This window comes from Hakea prostrata, chromosome 9 (genome assembly GCF_041222555.1).
Source record: "Hakea prostrata isolate BN-2017 chromosome 9, UWA_Hpros_2, whole genome shotgun sequence".
NCBI classification, from domain to species: Eukaryota; Viridiplantae; Streptophyta; class Magnoliopsida; order Proteales; family Proteaceae; genus Hakea; species Hakea prostrata.
In genome coordinates this window covers 51,394,418-51,415,432 of record NC_142608.1, presented here as the reverse complement: position 1 = coordinate 51,415,432, position 21,015 = coordinate 51,394,418, and the positions used below count along the sequence as shown (strand labels likewise).

Below are 21,015 nucleotides of genomic sequence, written 5' to 3'. Positions count from 1 at the left end.
GCCATTCGAGTTGAGTCCGAAGGTTTGGGAATGAATCTCATGGTAGTAAATGACCTTATTGATGACTCAACCACTCACGTAGAGTTTAAGAGGAGAGAGAAAGTCAATCATGAAGGTATTAAAGAGAATTTTGGCATGTCCAGAAACCACTGAAGGAAGATCCAAATGACGAGGTAAATATACCCAAACATAGACCCCTGAAAGACCTTTCAAACAAACCGAAAATCACCAGAATTGGACCCCAGTTGAGGGGGCAACCAAGGGTCGGTCAACCGGGTTGGTTCTATCACCCCTTGCCCAGTTTGGGGCTGTTTTGGGAAAACGAGTTTAAAAACCCTATTTATGCCTCCACTCATCACAAAACGTATTTCTTATTACTAGAGTAGGGCTGAGGGTTTTGGAAAAGTGAAAAACAAGGAAGATTGCAAATTATTTTCACACGACATCTCATTGAGGCTTGATTCATCACAGTAATGCCTAAAAAGGTGAGTGTTTTTGAAAAGTCATTTCTTTAACCTAGTTTTAATTTTTTATATCATCATTGAATGCTAGGTTTCGGTAGTTGGGATTATTGGATTGCAATGAATGTTTCCCATTACTTCTCTTTATGTCTCCCAACTTTTTTAAGAGATGATTTTATGAATCATTGCATTCAAAATCGTTTTAAACCTCTCGGAGATGCCTGCGGGCATTCGCAAGAGCCAATTTTGGGGCTTTTCGTTTGAGGCCTAGTTGGGAAGAATTTTTGGCACTTTAAGGATTCTTTTACTATTAATTAGAAGACCCCAAAGTCCCGCTTCGATCCGATTTTGAATCAGAGCTGAAATCTAAATTTTTTTCCTCAAAATTAAGTTGATTGTGGGTTGACTGACCATTCAATCGGCCAAATTCGGGAAGTGTGTTTTGGACCTTTTTTTAACCCCATTTGATTCCTAATTGTTACTTACTCATTCTCTTATGCAACTAGGGTTGTTTTGGGTCTAATTACACACTCCTGGGTGAGCATTGTGAGATTTTGGAGAGTTTTACTAACTTGAAAGGTGAGGAATATACTTAACAATATCTTGTATGATTGATGATGTTATCTAACGTTTATCTTTTAATATCTTTTATCTTATGATATACTATGTGTGACTTTGTGCAAATGAATGGTAAGATAAAATATGTTTGTTTCTAATTTCTAATCTTGTGAATGATGATGAGAATGTGTGGGATTGGTTTTAAGACTTAGTTCTTTTGTATCTATTTACCAAATAGGGTTGTGGGTTCGCCCATTATCCTAGTGACGTTATATAACTATGCACTTAGACCTAAGTACATGAATGCTAGGTGTCTAAAAGTGTTTGGCTAGATAACCTCATGATTACTACTATCCTTCCGGTAGGGGTATTAAAACTGGTTAACCAGTGATGTCAGTGGATGGGTCTTGTGAGCATTAAGCAGGCCCATTGCCATCATAAGATGGTAGGGTTGCATATAATAGATAAGGGCTCATGGGTGCTCAAGACTAGTAACCAACCAATGAAAGGACATGAGATCATCCTGCCCATTATATGTGGATGACCATAGGGTTGAGAAATGGAATCTAACAAATGCCTCCCGTTGAGGATCCCATTTCTTGGTGGATAAGGATATCGAACCAATAGATACCTCCTGTTGAGGAATGATATTTGGACCATATGTAGTACGAGACCGTATGACTATGCATTGGGCCTAGAGTAGTCCTTGACATGCGTCAGCTCTCATGCCAAACGGTGATGTGAAAGAGTGATGACTTATACCTCCAGCCATGGATTGATGTGACTTGACCCAACAACCGCGGAGAACCCAATAGACGTTTCTTGTTGAGGGAGAGTGAATGAGACAGCCCAGAGGAGACTGTTATATGACTTAATGTGTGTCTACCATAGAGCCTTATGATAGAGTTATGAGGATAACATCATATTCATTCATTAGTTATATTAATATCATTATTAATATTATATGTGTGATGTGGGAATTTGTGAATGAATGCATTATATGTTGTTGAGTTGACCTCACTGAGTTTTGTTGAATTCATTTCTTTTATATGTATATTCTTTTAGATTTAACTGCAAATTATGAGGACTCCATTCAAATGGAGGATTTGTTGTTGGCAGACTATTATGAATGAACGACTTGTGAGGAGGTGGACTCACATGGAGCTTCGTGCCCTTGCCAGGACTACTCCTATGGAGTTGGGTTCTGGTAGAGAGCTAGCGATGCTTTGGGATTTGATGTGTCCTTCATGGAACTATTTTACATTTTTACCCTCATACCTTTCGAGAAGGGAGAGGGCATTTTCTACCAAGACACTAGTTAATTTCCGCTGCAAACCATTATTTCCTCTAAACTCTAATATTCAGTTTTGATTAACTTTAGTTAATGAATGATTATATCCTACTAATAATTTAGAGTTTTATAACTTTAGTATTTAAATTTGATTTATTGTTGTCCTTGGATTACGCTATATCATATGATTGTATGGGTTTGTCACTGAACTGTGGTCATGTAGTGTATCACTTCCACGGGTATTTGGGTATGGTCGGATCCGGCTGGGTGGGATGACACCTCCCTTACCTTCCTTCTCCAGCCACATAACGTCTGTACTGAGCCTAACATTCGGAGCCCCAAGCAGGGTCCAAAGAGGTCTACCGTATTGGTCCAACAAGCTGGTCCTTGCTGCTAGACTTTGCTTCTTCATCCTTCCATGTTGCCAAAAGTACTTGCCAAATGCCCTCTCCACACCTCTTTAACAATTTCATGTGGGGTCCACGATCTGATTCTTTCACTCTCTCATTACAAGCTCTCCATAGAGTCTAGAGCATGAAGGATTAGAGGCTCTTTAAGGTGTTTGTTGCATTGCTACCTATTACATCCTACTGCTTCCACAGATCAAGCCACTGCGCCATAGAATTATAAGGGCAAAAAGATATTTTCCAAGCAATAGCACAACCAAACCAAACCACTATGGCTACTGGCAGTTGAAGAAAATGTGTGCAATGCTTTTCTCTTGTGATTGACACACTACATAATTGTTCCATACCAATTCCTCTTTTTATTAAGCCATCTACCGAGCAGTGAGGTAATTTTATTCTTACCAAACCAGTAACTCCCCTTATTGATGTGAACCCTATTCTAGGGGATATAAATTTGTTTGCATCTATCTTTCAAAATTTGATGTCTTCTACAATTCTAGCAATTTCAATCACGTTGTTCATCTCCTGGTTTGGAAGATCATGTCTATGCTAAATAAGATGATTTGGTCCAATCTATTCCTTGATACCATACATCATATGTAAAGAAGGCATCAATTTTTCTATGAAACATCCTCTATTGTGCACCACTCTCTGTTGGCTACAACAGTGCACTAATATGTCAAATAAGTGGTTGACCAAACAAAACAAAAAAACTAAAGAACTATTGAGGTTTTTTTTTTTTTTAAATTTAAAATCAAGCCTTAATCACAGCCTTTATTTGGTATAAAAGTGCACAGTAAAGATATGTGCACAGCAACTAATCACGTAATTTTTTCAAAAAATTAAGATTTACTGCCTCTTCTCCTCCGTGCAATAGAAATAATCAATTTAAATCTTGCTTTGATTCCGTGACGGAGAGAGCAGCATCTCTCTTTCTTGATCCGGAATTATGCGGCAGCAGAATCGAAGTGAGGAGTAGAGAATTGAGATTGGATTTTCCAAAGATTTCGAAGGATTGGTCTTTAGGTTGCTGGATTCTCGACCGCAGCCTAAAGATTGAATCTCTCCCGACGATAGAGATGGAAAGATTGGTTGCGGGAGATGCGATTGCTGAAACAAATTTGAATGGAGCATCGAAGGAGGAAATTGACTAGATGCAACGAAGCAATAAAAAAGTTAAGCGAGGTCGTGGAGCAGATGTAAATCTTCCACCGGTGGAGGTGCAACGATCTTATGCAGAGATGGTAACTAGAAATTATCCTAGCCCTAGCCAAGAAGAGGGTATGGAGATTGAGGAGATCGACGGTCTCAACGATGATGGATTTTTGAACAAACTCGATTCTGAATGGGACACGGATGATGAGAATGAGGATGATGGCGAGAAGGAAGATGATGCTTTCTGCCCTAGTATTACCTTGTCCAAAAAAGAAAAAGAAAGATTGCGGAAACCATGGCAGCAGACCTTGATTGTTAAACTGGTGGGAAAAACAGTGGGTTTTAAGTTTTTGTCCGGTAGATTATCAGCCCTATGGAAACCTACAGGAGCGTTGGACCTTATTGACATTGGCAATGATTATTATATTGCAAAATTCGCTTTCAAAGAAGATTTTCAGAGAGCCCTAGTTGATGGTCCTTGGGTAATTGCTGATCACTATCTATCAGTGAGGAGATGGCAACCGGATTTCAATCTTGAGGAAGAAGTGCTGCAGAAATTGGCGGTATGGGTGCGTTTCCCTGGCGTATCCATAGAGTATTTTGATACTCGATTCTTGATCAGACTGGGTAACCGAGTAGGAAAGGTAATTAAATCGATTCAACAACAGCCCAAGCTGTCCGGGTAAGTATGCGCGGGTTTGTGTCGAGATTGATTTATCCAAACCCTTGCTGTCCAAGTTTAGACTCAAAGGCCGTGTTCACCAAATTCTTTACGAGTCAATGAATTTGTTGTGCTATGATTGTGGAAGATATGGCCATCATAAAGAACAATGTTCTATTTTCTATGGTGGAGAGGAAGATGTACCAGTGCCTGAACCCGAAGAGGTTGCACAAAAGGCGATTGAAACCATTAAAAATTCTGAGGCAAAGAGGGCACCAGCAGATACATATGGTCCGTGGTTACATGTGCAGAAAACAAAAATTCAGAAAAGACAATCGTCGGAACCCTACTGATAATTCCAGAGAGAAAAATGGTGGACCAAAAAGAGGAGGCTAGAGTGGTACGGAAGATGGAAATAAAGTTAATGGAGTGGGATCAGGCTCTAGATTTGCAGCACTTGCAATGGTTTCCCAAGAAGATCAAGAAGTAGTTTCCAACATGGAAACTAACACGACTCGTGTTTCAGCCACGTGGCAGCGTATCACACATCAAAGTGAGGGTAGAAATGTGATGGCTCCTCGAAATCATAATCAAAGAGGTGTGTTAGAGATTAGACAGGAGATTGAAGAGAATTCAAAAAGTTCAAGGCATCCGTCAAGTGGCCAACATGTGATTAACTATTCTTTACCAGTGGAGTTACAAAAGGCAAGTAATATGATAACAAATTTGACTAAAGAAGTTGAAAATGAGAAGGAACTTCAAATGCAGGACCAAATAGGAGAAAAAGAGGATGTGGAGAATTTTGATCCTAATCTAATGGTTGGAAAAAGTGGAAATTGCTTTGAAAAAAGTAACCACTCAATTTGCTCTCTTGCTCTCTTACCTAAACAAGGTAAACCTCCTGATGAAGTTGACGATATGGATGAAATTGTGGTCGAAACACCGATGCTCAATGAAGGACAGAACCATTCCCTTGGGAATGATGTGGTGATGAATGACGGTAACCAAAACCCATATCAAGTTTCTTTATGAAGGTTTTTGCATGGAATTCAAGGGGAGCGGGCAATAAAGCATTTGCCACTACTCTTAAGCATTATAGACAGAAACATAATCCTGATTGTGTTATCATTATGGAACCTCGAATAAGTGGAGAGAAGGCGGAGCGTGTCATAACTAAACTTAAGGGTGTGCGTCATTTTAAAAGCGATGCAGTTGGGCTATCAGGAGGCATATGGTTCATTTTATTCAATACAAGTTATCAGGTATCTCTTATTCATACACATACCCAATTTCTTTTTATTGAAATTCTGGATACTATCAATAATAATAGGTGGGGTCTTGTGGCTATGTATGCCAGCCCCATTGAATCCAATCGGCATGAAGGGTGGGAGGATTTGGCTACTATATTGAATTTTTATCATTACCCATATTTAGTAGTGGGAGACCTAAATGATGTACTTGATCAATCTGAAGTAAGAGGTGGAAGTCCGGTGTCGATCAGAAAATGTACAAATTTTAGAGAAAATTTAAATCTATGCAATCTTATAGACTTGGGATTTGTGGGTCCAATATTTACTTGGAGAGGACCCAAGTGGAACGGTTATCAAAGAATCTATAGAAGGCTGGACCGTGCACTCTGTTCAGGTGGGTGGCGTATCTTGTGGCCAGATGCTATAGTTAGAGTGCTGCCCAGAATCAAATCCGATCATCATCCTTTACTGGTTGAGACAGACTCAGTTAGAAGTCCCTACAAAAAGAGACCGTTCAGATTAGAAGCTATGTGGTTCACCCATGCAGATTTTGTTGATACTGTGCGACAGGGTTGGAGAACAAACCATCCTTTGCCTGCTACCTTACATCATTTACAAGAGGAATTGTCTACTTGGAACAAACAAACTTTCGGGAACATTAAAGCTGCGAAAAGAAGTTTGTATGCTCGCCTAGGGGGAATCCAAAGAAAACTTGCAGCAGGATCCTATAACCCTTATTTAGGGAGATTGGAAGAGGATCTTATAGTTGAACTTGAAAAAGTTTTGCAAAGAGAGGAAATTCTATGGGCTTAAAAATCGAGGAAAAGTTGGACTTTACAAGGTGATAGGAATACGAGGTATTTTCACATATCTACTCTAAACAGGAGAAAGAGAAATAAAATTGAAGGCCTCAAGGGAGAAGATAATCAATGGATTTTTGAGGATGCAGATCTAAAAATCATGTTGTCAATTATTTCACAGGTCTCTTTACTGAGGATAATATTAATCCAAATCCTTTCCAAACAGATCATAGTTTCCCAACTTTAGACCATGATTGGTTATCTATCCTTGGTAATGAGCTTACTGGCGAGGAGATTTATCGTGCTGTTCATCAAATTGGTCCATGGAAGGCTCTAGGACCAGATGGTTTTCAAGCTGCTTTCTATCAGAAAACTTGGAGTATTACAGATAAAGATGTTTGCAGGACTGTGGCCAAAGCCTTTAATGGAGAGTTGGAGACTAAGATCAATGAGACTTTGTTAGTATTGATTCCCAAAATAGACAAACCTGAGAAGATTACACAATTTCGGCCTATATCTCTCTGTAATGTCAGCCTCAAAATTCTGACTAAGTTGATAACTAACAGATTGAAGGAGTTTATGCCTAACCTTGTTGCACCCAATCAAGTCAGTTTTGTTCCTGGAAGGAATATTCAAGATAATATCATTGTTGCACAAGAACTTTTTCACTCCATGAAGCGAAAAGGAGAAAAAATCCATCAGATGGCTATTAAAATAGACTTGGAAAAGGCATATGATCGAATCCGGTGGGAATTTATTGCTGATTCACTTTTGAAAGTAGGAGTACCATCCAAACTGGTCGATGTGATTATGATGTGTGTTACAGGTCCTACCTTTAGAATTCTCTGGAATGGGGAAAGTACAAAAGAATTTAAACCTTCCAGAGGAATTCGCCAGGGGGGCCCTTTGTCACCCTATTTATTTGTCCTTTGCATGGAGAGATTGACCGACTGCATCCAAGATGCATTGGCTACAGGGAAGTGGATCCCTGGTCGTATTCATAAAGGGGGTATGGGAATCTCCCATCTTATGTTCGCTGATAATGTAGTTCTTTTTGCAGAAGCTTCCCTAGAGCAAATTACCATTGTGAATGAATGCTTGGATAAATTTTGCAATGCATCGGGAAGCAAAGCGAGCACAGAGAAAAAAATGTAGAGAGCCAGAGAGCAAAGGAGATTACACAAAGAAGCGGCTTTACCATGATAGATGATTTGGGCAAATATCTAGGGGTCCCTATTCACTATAAAAGAGATAAGAAAGGTAGTTATCAATACATTATTAACAAGGTATCAGATCGGCTTTCTAGTTGGAAAGCTTCTTCGCTTTCCCTTGCGGGACGAATTGTCCTGGCAAAATCAATTGTAATGACTATACCTTACTACTCGATGCAAACAGTTTTGATTCCAAAAGGGGTCCTTGGTGAAGTTGAAAAACTAACTCGAGCCTTTATATGGGGCGAGTCCAATCAGAAAAAAAGGGCACATCTTGTGAGCTGGAATGAGATTTGTAGACCGAAGGTGGAAGGCGGTTTGGGCTTTAGGAAGCTTCGGGTGATGAATGAAGCCTTTATCATGAAACTCGCTTGGGGGTTACAAAGCAGAACTCACTGTGGTCAGCATTTCTTCAAGATAAATATGGATCAAAAAGGCGTAAACACCCCTTTAAAGCAGCCTCTCCTAATGCTCCATTGTGGCAAGCTATCTGCAAAGTTGAAAATAGAATGAAAAAGCATTGCAAAATAAGAATTGGAGATGGAAGGAACACTTATTTCTGGAGGGACAACTGGTTAGACATAGAAGGTAATTTGGAAGACCATGTGATTTCTCCAGTTCCCAGTCAGTGGCAGTGTGGGAAGTCGTTAACCAATACTTGGAAAGCAATAGCATGGAATGGACAACAAAAATTGAGGGATACTTCCCTACAGAATTCTGCACCAAACTAAAGGATTTCCCACTCCCCTCTAGTAACAATGGATCTGATGTGATGTCTTGGATCCCATCCACTAAAGGTATTTTTTCGATACGCTCTGCATATGAGACATTGATAAAGAACGAACCAGCTGTAGATATGGGAATATTCGATGAAAAATTTTGGAATACTTCTTGGAAACTTCATCTCCCAAACCGATTTTGCAGTTTCTTTTGGCTAGTTGTAAAGAATAGGTTGATGACTAATGCTAGAAAGCGTCACTTGCATCTTCAAGATAATGATAAATGCAATCTTTGCATGATAGAGGTGGAAGATGTATTACATGTATTTAGGGATTGTTGCTTTGCAAGAAGCATTTGGAAACGTATGGTTGAACCACGATATCAAATATGGTTTTTTACGTGCGAAAAGCAGGAATGGATCTATGCCAATATCTGTGGGTTTGCTGCCAAATGGAGCAACGATTGGCCTGAGCGATTTGTGTGTACCCTACAATTTCTTTGGGGATGGCGAAATCGAGATATCCATGAGGTAGATTTTTCCAGACCAAGGAATGGTGTGCTCATTATCGAGAAATTTTATCGAGCCAATAAGGAAGCTTGGACCACATGTCGAAGCCCTGTTCTTGATCCAAGTAAAGAGTTGGAAGTTTTAGGGTGGACATGCCCTAGAAGAGGATGGTTTAAGTGCAACACGGATGCTACTGTGAAAGTGAAGGAATGCTACGCTCAATTAGCTGGGGTGATCCGGGATCAAGAAGGCTTGTTCAGAGAAGGATTTGCTATCAAGATTCCTCTATGCCATGTAGTAGAGGCGGAAATGCACGCAATCAAAGAAGGGGTAAAGGTAGCGTTGGATATGGGAGCATGGCCACTCCAAATAGAATCAGACTCGCTGAAGGCCATAAGGTTACTGGACCCAGAAGTTAACGAACAAGGATCGATGGGAAGATTAGTTGCTAAAATTCGAAGCTTATATGCTTCTCGAGGCCATGTTAGATTTAGTCATGTGAGGCGTCAAAATAACAAGGCTGCTGATTGGTTGTCTAAGAGGCGGCTAATTGGAAGAGATGATCTGGTCTTTTTCAACGATCCCCTGCAGGAAATGACAGACATCCTTAGAGAGGATTGTCTCAAGAGTTGTGTTCTAGTTTGATTTTTTTTTTTTTTTTTGGTATTTGACCCCGTTTTGTAACCAAAAAAAAAAAAAGATATGTGCACAACAGAGGATTTTTTTGTCTTCCAATTTTTCCTTGTCAATGATGTATAGAGGCTCATTTTCAAACATGTCTATTCCTTCATTCCATGCATTATAGTTAAAGGATCAACTTTTCCTTGTCAATAATATATCTATATGCCAAATAAAAAAATAATAAAAAAACAAAAAGTTCATTTCAATGTCATTTAGCAATGTTTGTATTAGTAAGAAGGATCATTTGGGGATTTTACATGTGCACCTATGGAAAACAACCCATTTTATGTGTGCCCCTCCGAGAAGCATGAATTACATGAATCACCTTCAAAAAGGATAGAAAATGCAAATCCCAATCAATCAAATATTGGCCTTTAGAAATTTGAATTGAATTTTGTGTGGCTATATTAGCATTTTATTCTTTAATTTAAATTGCATATACTTCCTGTTATGGTCACTACAATTCAAGCCAATGAACCAGAGCAAATCATTGAGACCAAACCAAGGGTTCAAATTTGGTCCTAGGTGGTTCATTTGACACTTCTCTAACATGGCACTTCTAGGAAGAAATACCAGTTGAGAACTGCAAGGAAGACCATGCAGTGACATACAGTTGGCACCATAAGACTTCCCGGCAAAAGTAGCCCAAATAAGGGATTAGGCGTATCTTTATCCAGATGTCAATCACCGCATTTAATTCAGCATTGAATGCATTAAGAATCATTAAATGCTCATTGTTGGCGAGGAAGCTACTTATTCGTCCAAGGCCTGCCTCGAGTACTGCTTCTGCACCTTTTGTCTCCCCAACTGTGGGTTAATGTCACATCAGGATCAATCTAATGTTGACCATTTGATTCACCAACGAAATCTCCAGTTGTCGTAAAGATCACACGGTTTAGCTTGTTGTGCAAGCCACTCCAAGAAGCCATCTCCACCCTTCATCAAGCCATGCTCATCGTAGGGTTATGGAGCATCCACCATCAGTTTAGGTATGGACCAGCTATATATATAACATCATTATGCACGAGCAATGGTAAGACTTGAATACTCCAGCCATTATTCTCCTACATTTACCCCTACAGAACATTCTCTTCTTGATCTCCTTAAGCAGGGGAGTTTTTGATTCTTTTACTTGAACTAACTTAATCATTGGAGGTGGCTTCCTATCCCTAGAGGCGGCCCTTTCACCATTGTTTTGGTCTCAAGAACCAGACCCGGATCAATAACGAACCAGGGAGCTCCAAGTACATTTTCACTACAACACTTCCTCATATTCCAACCCTGTTGCATGCATCTCATTTGCTTCTTGACACAAGATCCAAATTAAAACTAAATAAACAAAAAGGGGGGGGGAAGAAGAAGAAAAAGACCATTAAATAGTGGTCATTAATTTTCAAATATTTTTGAAGTATATATATATATAAACCTAAATATGTTAAGGTTTTGCTAATTATTAATAAGAAAAGACGACAATACCTTTTTCTGTAAAAGGCATTGAAATATTAATCATGCCATTATCTTCTTTCCTCCTTTTCAAATTGAAAATCACGAACCTTTAGCAACCTACAAACTCCGATGTCCTATATCTCTTTCAAAGAGCTTGAATCAATCTACCACTGACAAAGCAATCAAATTAATCTCTCATACTTTATTAGATCTTTGTCATTTTCATCATTCTGAAGTTTGGTTTTTAAGTTCTTCTCATTGTGAAATGATGAAATAAGTTGCTTTTTAAGTTTCTAGTTGTGAATCTGACCAATGTCCCGACCATATCGAAGGTTGATCCTGCAAAAGAAAGGTTAGCAGCAGGCCGGCTAGGATGTCGGGAAGCCACCTCCGAAGATTTAGTTAGTCGGGGATCAGATGAAGGCTCTGAGCGAAGCTTTCTTAGAGAATATTTAGAAAGAGTAAGTTTTTTTATTATTTTTATTCTCTGGACGCAATCCCCTATTTAATACTATTAGTTACCTTTTTTGCTATCGACGAGATCCTGCGCATTCACTCGGTTGTCTCCATGATTGAATCCCTCATTGGAAGGTTGTTTTCCTGTGTGGATTCTTTCCCTTGTTCATGTTGGCACAGGCATTGTCACATCCTCCCAGCCGGTACCCTAACTGGCATACCCGAGAGTGTGATCCACAGCCCGAAGATCAGGTATCGAGTAATCAACCTCCCACATAAACAATAACATAATCATGAACAATAATAATCGATATGCGAAAGATAAACCATAGATCCAAATAAGGAAAGAATGAATCATATATAAATCAGAGTACTAAATATAATCAGAGTGTCTAAATCAGATAAGTAAAGTGAGGCGAAATCCCACTCTACAACCAGCGGAAAAGTAGTTCTAAAAGAGAAGAAACATGATAGAATCTAATCCCAATAGCAGGTACAAAAGGTAACTAAATTGTTCTCAATCTTATAGACAATATCCCTATAAGTATAAATCTCATAAATGGCACAAGGGCGCTTCCACTCTATGGTCGGACTAAGCATCGTACGGAGCATAACCACTCGCGGGATCTTCAGTGTAATTGTCGTAACCGCAATCACTTTCCTGGAGATATGCCTCTTCTCCTTGCGCTTCTTCATACGAGCAGTCATGATACTCAGAACCTGTAGAATAGTCTAACAAACATTGTACAAAAAGGAATGAGTTTCAAAGAAACTTAGTAAGGCAGTTAAACATAAATGGCACGATTACAAAACAAACATAAATGCAATATGGTATGAGACAAACAATGAATGTATGAATCTAACTCTATTTATGCTGGTCTCTATTGGCAGACATGCTTTAAGTCATAGCACCGTACTTCTTTAGGAAAGTCTCATTCACTCATCATAAGTTGGTAATGGGTCCGGCATCCCTCGGGACATTCCATGGCTCGGGGTATAGGTCACCACTCTCTCACATCACCATTGGTCTAAGTACCGGCGCATGTCAGGGTAAAGCCTAGCCAAATGCAAGTCTTCTACTTAGTTATATCAAGTCGATCCAGATACGTCCATTCCTCGTTCCTGACGATCCTTTCCGGTATCCTTCACACTAGAGTCCTCATAGTCCCTGACTACGGACTCATCAACCCTATTGGTTATCCACATATGGTAAACTGGAAGCTCTCACGTCCCCTCACGGGTTGGTTACCGGTCTTGAGCGCCCGTGAGCCCAAGTCTATCCATATGCAACCCTACCAATAAATGGCTCCCACAATGTGATTCCTGTCCTCTCACGGGTTGGTTACCGGTCTTGAGCGCCCATGAATCCCCATTGCTACCACGGGTCGTTCGGTCTCAATACCCCTCCGATTAGGGTCTGACATAACGGGACATCCTAGCCAAACACTACTAGACAGTCCTAAATATGTCATCCAACAGTTTAGGAAGGTGTCCAAAGGGCATCTCCGGAAACATCCCATAATATTCCCGTAGTAGTCCAAGGACAGAAGTGTCAAAAGGACACCTCTCCTTTCCAAACCATACTTAAGCATACACAAGCATCAATTCATAACATCACATATATGGTAACTTCATATATGGAAAGAAATCAATAATTACAATCAACTTGTATATAACTGGTAAGTAAATCATACATGAGTCAATTTAATATAAACAAGTAATGCTACTGATATCAAGACAGTACCACAGTAGTATAACATTATAAGAATCTAATTAAAGAAATAAATTAACAAGATTCAAATATAGAAACTAAGATATGCAATTTATGTTGTTAAAGAAGTAACCATCCTTACCTTTTATAATTTGCAAAGGAATCCTAAGAAATCAAGTAAGATCTTGACAAACTTGAGAAGAAGGTCCTAAACAAGTGTATACAACATATTAGGAAAGATCCCTAACAGAAAAGATATCAAAACATCCAAAACAGACCAAATTTGGAGTTGCTGTACTCATTGGTCGATTGGATTGGTCTACTGTCCCAGTCGACCAATGGAGACAGTGGCCTACAAAATCAGAGTTTTAAGAATAAAGAACCGAATTTGGTGGTTCAAAAGGGTACTAAACAAGGGGTAAACTACATTGGTAGCATCCTAACATATAGAGGACCTCAAAACACTAATCGAATCAAGTTTTCAAGTTACAAATTAGGAAACAAAAAGTTACCATAATTAGATCAATCATGGTTCTTGAAGAATTCAAGATAGAAATCATAGACAAGAACAATAGGAGAATGAATCATTGATTCAGATAAAGATATCATGGAAGACATACTTAGATCTTCAAGAAAATAGACCTAAGAGCATAAATCTAAATAAGGGAAAAAAACCTACCATAGATGTAACTGTCATGATTCATGAAGAAAGCATGGTATGGTAGAAGAGAAACAACTAGAGATTGATAGATCATGGATCATGTAAAGAAAACACAGCAATTGACTACTAACATGATCAATATAGTAGATCTAAGAAGATCAGAATTTAAATCAAAAGATGAACAAAGACAAGATCATGATTTGATCATGATTCCTTCAAAAGCTTGCAATGATCATGGTTAAGATCATTGCATTAGCCATTAATCCTTAGGAAGATCATGAGAGACAAGTCCAAAGATGTTTGCAACAGAGAATGCAGCATCTCCTCTACTGTCTCAACTCAAAAAGGAAAGAAAAACAGAGATGGAGAAGAAGAAGAGAGTGTAGGCATACCTTTGATGCAAGAGGAAGAGTTTTGACGAAGATCCGTCAAGATAAACACCAAGGACGCAAGGGAGATGACTTGCAGAGGTCTTTGGTTCGTTCCAAAGAGTTTGGAGGCAGAAAATACGAAGTAGACTCGAGATTGGACTTAAATGGAGCAAGCAAGACCTAATTACCAAAGACAGAACCCATTGGTTGAGTGGATTGGTCGACTGGTCCAGTCGACCAATGAGTCGACCAATCAGTTCAGCAACTCCTAAACAGGGAATTGAAGGCCCAGATCAAATCCAATCCTAAAGGGGTTTTGCACACATATCAAGTGACTTACCTAATAGGTAGAAATGCCTTCAAACCATGATAGAGAGCACTCCAAGTCCATCAACTAATCCGATCTTCATCAAGATTCAGTTTCCATAAATAGAACCTCATCTTCAACACTCATGGATTCAAAGCCAGACACCAAGTCCTCCACTGGGATGGCCCAAAGCTGACTTCTTACTTTACTTCGGGTCACTGGACCTACAAATAACAAAGTTTCCGGGTCAAGGTTAGGGCTAGGTTTCACAGGCGTGACCTTCCATTAAGGGTTCCTTGACTAATATGGCAACAACCTGCCCATTTAGTCAGGCTTGGTTTTCGCGCAAACCAAATGAACACCCACACATAGACCCGAACAGTTCTAATCCGTAACACTAGCCCCCAAGACCGTGCATTGGCAATTGCCATCGTGCAATAAGATGGTTTTAGTTGTGGTCATACTTGGGAGCCTTCTCGTCTACCAAGTTTTCCACATGCCATCCAAACCATTTAATGATAATAAAACTGTTAGGCATCTCGAGTAATGAAAGAGACCACGGTCTACACATCCTGAAAAAGTCTAGAAAAAGTTAGAGAAAGGAGAGGTTCAGGAAGAAACACCCCTGTATGTGGTGTTAGGAAGACCAACCGTTCAGTCGATCAAAAAAGCAAAGCAAAAAGCTCGATTTGTAGGGGTCTTGACCCCGCACAATGATTAAGGGTGTCAATTCGGCACTGAAACCGTTTAACAGTACCGAACCGTGCCGTTTAAAACCGCACCATACTGCACCATTTCAAATTCGATACGGTATGTACCGAAAGGTGTTTTCTGGAATTCGATACGGTACGATTTCAGTATAAAGAACCATACTGTCGGTATGTACCGCAAATCCGAATACCGAAATGGAATTTTGTATTGTATTTGTGTTATTTGTGTAATTTTTTCTTTCAACTTATTACCCTATAGTTTAGCTTTAGCCTTTAGTTCCATGCAATTAATAGCTTCATTTTGTTTATTGGGTTCCAATTGTCACAAGCTTGGTGGTAGACTTGTACTTCTATATCTCTAATTCTCTATTACTAGTTGTTGGTTAGAGCTTTCTCAGGCAATTTAATGGATTTTACGCTCTTGGGCAAGGCTTCACTTAACAAAGTTGATTATAAGTTAAGGCAAAAGCCCAGTAGCCCAACCTAGTTTTGTTGCAGCCTTAAAGATGCAAAATCGATAGAGGTGGAGAATCTAGGAATAAGAATGTTGAAGATATAGATATTTTGTTATTGCATTGCAGTAAGACAATCTATATATATGTGGGGTTTGTGGGAGTGAAACCCAACATTATGATTAGAAAAATGATTTTGAATTTTCTTATACCGAATTTATATTGTACCAAATACCGAACCATGCCATTTTTTCATATTGATGTTATACCGAAATCATATCACACCATTTTTTAAATTACCATTTTCAAACCCTGCCGTATAAATTTGGTACGGTACGATTTCAATATGAGGTTTTCAAATTTGGTACCATACCAAACTACCGATACCGTACCGAATTGACACCCTTAACGATGATGCCATTGTCGTAAAGATCAAACTAGCAAACCAGGAGTCATCACATTCTTGTGGATATCAGCTCATCGGTTGATCTGCTCTCGTATGAGGCATTCCGGAGATTGAAGATGAAGATGAAATGATGACCCTTTGCAGGAGGCACTTGTAACGGTTTGCAGGGTCCTTGACAATAGAAGAAGGAACAATTCAACTTGACCTCATAATTGGAACCTCGCCTAGGGACTGGGTGGTTAGGTCCACATTCATGTTTGTGCGGGATTTATCAACGTACAATGTGATACTTGGGTGACCAACGCTCAATATTTTGGAGGCTATAGTCTCACCCAAACATATGAAACTAAAATTCCTGACCGAGGCTAGAGTTGGTGAATGGAAGTCTGTCAAACCATTTCACAACAGTGCTATGTTAACTACCTAAAACAAAAGCAATGATCCAAAAGATTAGGAAATATACTAACCATCGAGGTTCGGGATGCTCGAGATGAGGACAATGATAACTCTATGAAATATAGTTAAGTTTGGTAATTTTATACTTGAGATGGCTTGATTTAAGAGTATTTTATCTTTGTTTTAGTATTAGTAGTCATTAGATGTTGTTTAAGCGAGTCTTAACATTTTGCATCTTGTAAAGGTCATTATTGTCACTTTGCATGAATTTCTCTTCAGATTAATGGATGAATTTGATTAACCCTCTTTCTCTTGGCAATGTAGGTAAAGATCCATAATAGAAGAAAACATGTTCTCTAACTTTGCTGTAACGATTGCTGCAGCGTCACGGAGCAGAATATTCCCAGAATAAGTTCACATGGAAATGACTAAAAAGGGCTAACTAAAGGGGACTTTATTCTTGTAAATACATGAATGTTCTCAGCCCTGGATCTCAAGGGGGATGTTCTAATCCTACAGCCAGGTTCTACCCTAATGATTGAAGACATTTATAGAAGAAAGAGAGAAGAGGCAAATTAGAGAAGAAGAGAAGGGGGCAGAACAAAATACGATAGAGAGAGCTGCTGGAGAGAAGGCTGGAGTTCGTGTGGAAGCGTTGCATCTCCTAATTTCTTTTCAGTTTTATAATTCTATCTTCTTATACTCTAGCTGAAGATAACTATATATATTTCTATGTATTTCATTTCTGCTATGGGCTAAATTCTTGCTGTGTTGGAATGATAATAGTACCTAAGCCTGAATTTTGAGATGTAATTATCAAGTGTTCTTTAGTTTTACTACAATACAATTTATTGTCAATGAATTCACCATGTTAATTATTGATTAATTTCATTTATTGATTGATCTTTCATGAATGATTGCTATGATTTTAGTTAACTGGAAAGTTAATTGAATCTAGATGCTTGTTGAATGGTGTGAGTTAGCTTAATCTTTATTTAGATTTAGTTAATTAGTAGGTTGGGTAGGAATACTCATTTAGCTCACATTGCCATGATTGGGATTGAGTATAAATTGCATTCGTATTTCATTTCTTCATAGGAATATGCAGATTTTGAATTAGGATGCTAATGCATATGTGTATTGGAAAATACCATTATGCCATTTCATTCCAGGTTCTTGATATATTTTGGGCTGTAGTATTACTATAGTATTTACATTATAAATTCAAGGGAAGGGAAATTGATTCCCAACACTCATTTCACTCATTACAGTTCCTTATGTTGCTCATTCTCCATTTCGGATCTTTAGTTTAATTACCTGTCATTTGGTTATTTAGTTTGTCAATCACAAATCAATCTTGTTAATCTTGTATAAATTAGTTTTACTTTTACATTGAAAGTTAAAGATAAAATTCTCCGTGGGATCGATACTCTACTTATTATTTACTACTTGATTGTGACACGTGCACTTGTGTAGCATCTTTAGACACAAGCAACAAGTTTTTGGCGCCGTTGCCGGGGAATTTTGTTTTTGATAATTGGTGTAGAAGTAATATCTAGTTTTATTTATAGCAATTTCTTTACTTTGATATTAGTTTTCTTTTATTCCCAGGTGCTTTTACCCTTGTATGAATCCACTGCCTGATCAAGAGTAGGTACCCTATGACTTTGAAATCGAAAGGACATTTTGGGTTAGAAGAAAGGAGCAGCGAGGTTTAGCAGCAGTTCAAACAATGGCTGAAGCAGTGAGAAATGGGTTGAATAATAATGAGAATAATATGGCAGCTGATGGTGATGATAGAGAGAGGGCCATTAGAGCATATGTTGTCCCAATGTTGCATGAGCTAAATCCAAGTATAGTAAGGCCAGAAATCCAAGCATTACATTTTGACTTTAAGCTTGTGATGTTCCAAATTCTTCAAACTGTAGGACAATTCAAGCTGCCATAATAGGAAGACACTTTTCGTGAGAATTCCTCGTCCCTTCGGGAATCCCCAATGCGTCAGTCAAGTCCTCATCTCCATCTTAGACTCTTTATGGAAATAAGTGATTCTTTCAAGATACCTGGAGCAACTGAAGAAGCCTTGAGATTGAAGCTATTTCCTTACTCATTGCAGGATAGGACAAGAGTATGGTTGAACTCCTTACCTCCACAATCAGTAGCCACATGGAATGATTTAGTAGAGAAGTTCTTGACGAAGTACGTCCCTCCAACAAAGAATGTCAAGCTCAGGAATGATATCACTGGTTTTCAACAACTGGATAGTGAATCTTTGCATGAGGCATGGGAAAGATTTAAGGAGTTCTTGCGTAAATGTCCTCACCATGGAATTCCCCATTGGATTCAAATGGAGACTTTCTATAATGGTTTAAATGGACAACTTCGATCCATAGTGGATGCATCAGCAAATGGGGCTATATTGGCAAAGTCTTACAATGAAGCTTACGAGATTTTGGAGAGAATGGCCAGCAACAACTACCAATGGCCAGCAGAGAGAGGTGCTGCAAATAAGAGAGTGGCAGGGATTTATGAGTTGGATGCAGTGATAGCTTTAACTGCACAAGCGTCATCCCTAACTAGTATGTGAAAATTAGTAAACCTGGTTGCAACTGTACAAACTCAACAAAATACAACAATCTTGTGTACATATTGTGGTGGGGAGCATGTCTTTGATAGTTGTCCATCTAACCTATAATTTGCTTACTATATTGGTAATTTTAGCAATGTCAATAACCCATATTCCAACACCTATAATCCTGGTTGGAGGCAGCACCCTAACTTCTCTTGGAATGCTCAAGGACAGAATGTAGGCCCATCTTCTATTCCAACTCGACCTCATCTACTTCCAAGTGCTCAACAGCAAGTGAAGACGCAGCCTATGGAACCTTCTTCATCAATAGAGCTTCTATTGAAGGAGTATATGGCAAAGAATGATGCAATTATTCAGAGTCAAGCATCTTCATTGAGGAATCTGGAGAATCAAGTAGGACAGCTAGCTAATGCTTTAAGTAATCGACCTCAAGGATCATTGCCAAGTGATACAGAAAATCCTAGGCATGAAGGCAAAGAGCATTGCAAAGTTATTTCATTAAGGACTGGAAAACCTCTAGAGCCACCTCATTCAAAGTCTAGCCAACAAAAGGAACCTATTTCTATCCAAGAAGAAGGGGAGAAGGAAGATCCAGTTGCTGTTCAAAAGGAACAATCTGATTCTGCAAAACAGAGTACTGAACCCACGGCTACAGCACCATTGCAATAGAGTTCTCTAGAAAAACTGAGTTATAAACCACACCCTTTTCCTCAAAGATTTCATAAGCAGCAGCAAGACTATCAATTCAATAAACTCTTGGATGTTTTGAAGCAGCTCCACATCAATATAACATTGGTAGAAGCACTTGAACAAATGCCAAATTATGTGAAATTCATGAAAGACATCATTTCCAAGAAAAAGAGATTTGGAGAGTTTGAGACAGTAGCCATGACACAAGAGAGTAGTGCCTTCTTGCTAAATAAGCTTCCTCTAAAATTAAAAGATTCTGGAAGTTTCACCATTCCTTGTGCTATTGGAGATAATTACATTGAAAGAGCCCTTTGTAATCTTGGAGCAAGTATCAACCTTATGCCAATGTCAATTTTCAAGAAGCTTGGAGTTGGAGAAGCATGGCCAACAATAGTGACCTTACAATTAGCTGATAGATCTCTTGCTTACCTAGAAGGAAAAATTGAAAATGTTTTGGTAAAAGTAGATAAATTTATCTTTCTTGTTGATTTCATTGTTTTGGACTTTGAAGCGGATAGAGATGTGCCTATAATTCTAAGAAGGCCATTTTTAGCAACTGGGAGAGTGTTAATTGATGTAGAGAGAGGAGAATTGACAATGAGGGTTAATGAAGAACAAGTCACACTCAATGTTTTGAAGGCAATGAGATCTCCAAATGCAATAGAAGAGTGCTTTGTTGTGGATGTCATTGAAGAGCTAGTTTCAGAAGAGTTGGAGAAAGAGTGTATTAAAAACCCACTAGAGCTTTCATTGGCAATAGAAATTGAACAAGTGGATGATGAAGCAAGTGGATATATGGCCTGGTTAAAGGCAAGACTAGCTAAGACATTTAGAGGGAGTCAATTCGAGCCTCTTGGATTATCTAAATGTGAAACTAAAGCCCCTAAACCATTAATTGAAGAGCCACCTGTGTTAGAGTTCAAACCTCTTTTAGAACACCTTCAGTATGCCTATTTGGCTGAAGGCAAGACACTCCCTATTATTGCTTCAGCAGTGCTAACAGAGGAGCAGGAAGATATGCTACTTAAAGTGCTGAAGAAATACAGCAGAGCATTAGGATGGAATACAATAGAGATCAAAGGAATCATTCATTCAATATACAAGCTTAAAATTTGA

General features: G+C 38.9%; 2 protein-coding genes and 1 non-coding gene across 3 annotated transcripts; 2 read left to right on the top strand and 1 right to left on the bottom strand.

Annotated features, from left to right (window-relative positions):
* The first annotated feature begins 3,871 nt into the window (after positions 1-3,871).
* On the top strand, positions 3,872-7,738 carry LOC149005469 (uncharacterized). Its single transcript, XM_089135915.1, has 6 exons — positions 3,872-4,554; positions 4,682-4,824; positions 4,973-5,520; positions 5,568-5,767; positions 5,864-6,459; positions 6,765-7,738. The coding sequence occupies exons 1-6, from the start codon at positions 3,872-3,874 to the stop codon at positions 7,736-7,738; spliced, it is 3,144 nt and encodes a 1,047-aa protein (XP_088992041.1).
* An 11,105-nt stretch (positions 7,739-18,843) lies between these two features.
* On the bottom strand, positions 18,844-18,950 carry LOC149005468 (small nucleolar RNA R71). The gene has a single exon (XR_016170062.1). It is a non-coding gene; the product is annotated as a small nucleolar RNA R71 (small nucleolar RNA).
* Positions 18,951-20,022: 1,072 nt separating this feature from the next.
* On the top strand, positions 20,023-21,015 carry LOC149005467 (uncharacterized). Its single transcript, XM_089135914.1, has 2 exons — positions 20,023-20,227; positions 20,411-21,015. Exons 1-2 carry the CDS (start codon positions 20,023-20,025, stop codon positions 21,013-21,015), a joined length of 810 nt encoding a protein of 269 aa, XP_088992040.1.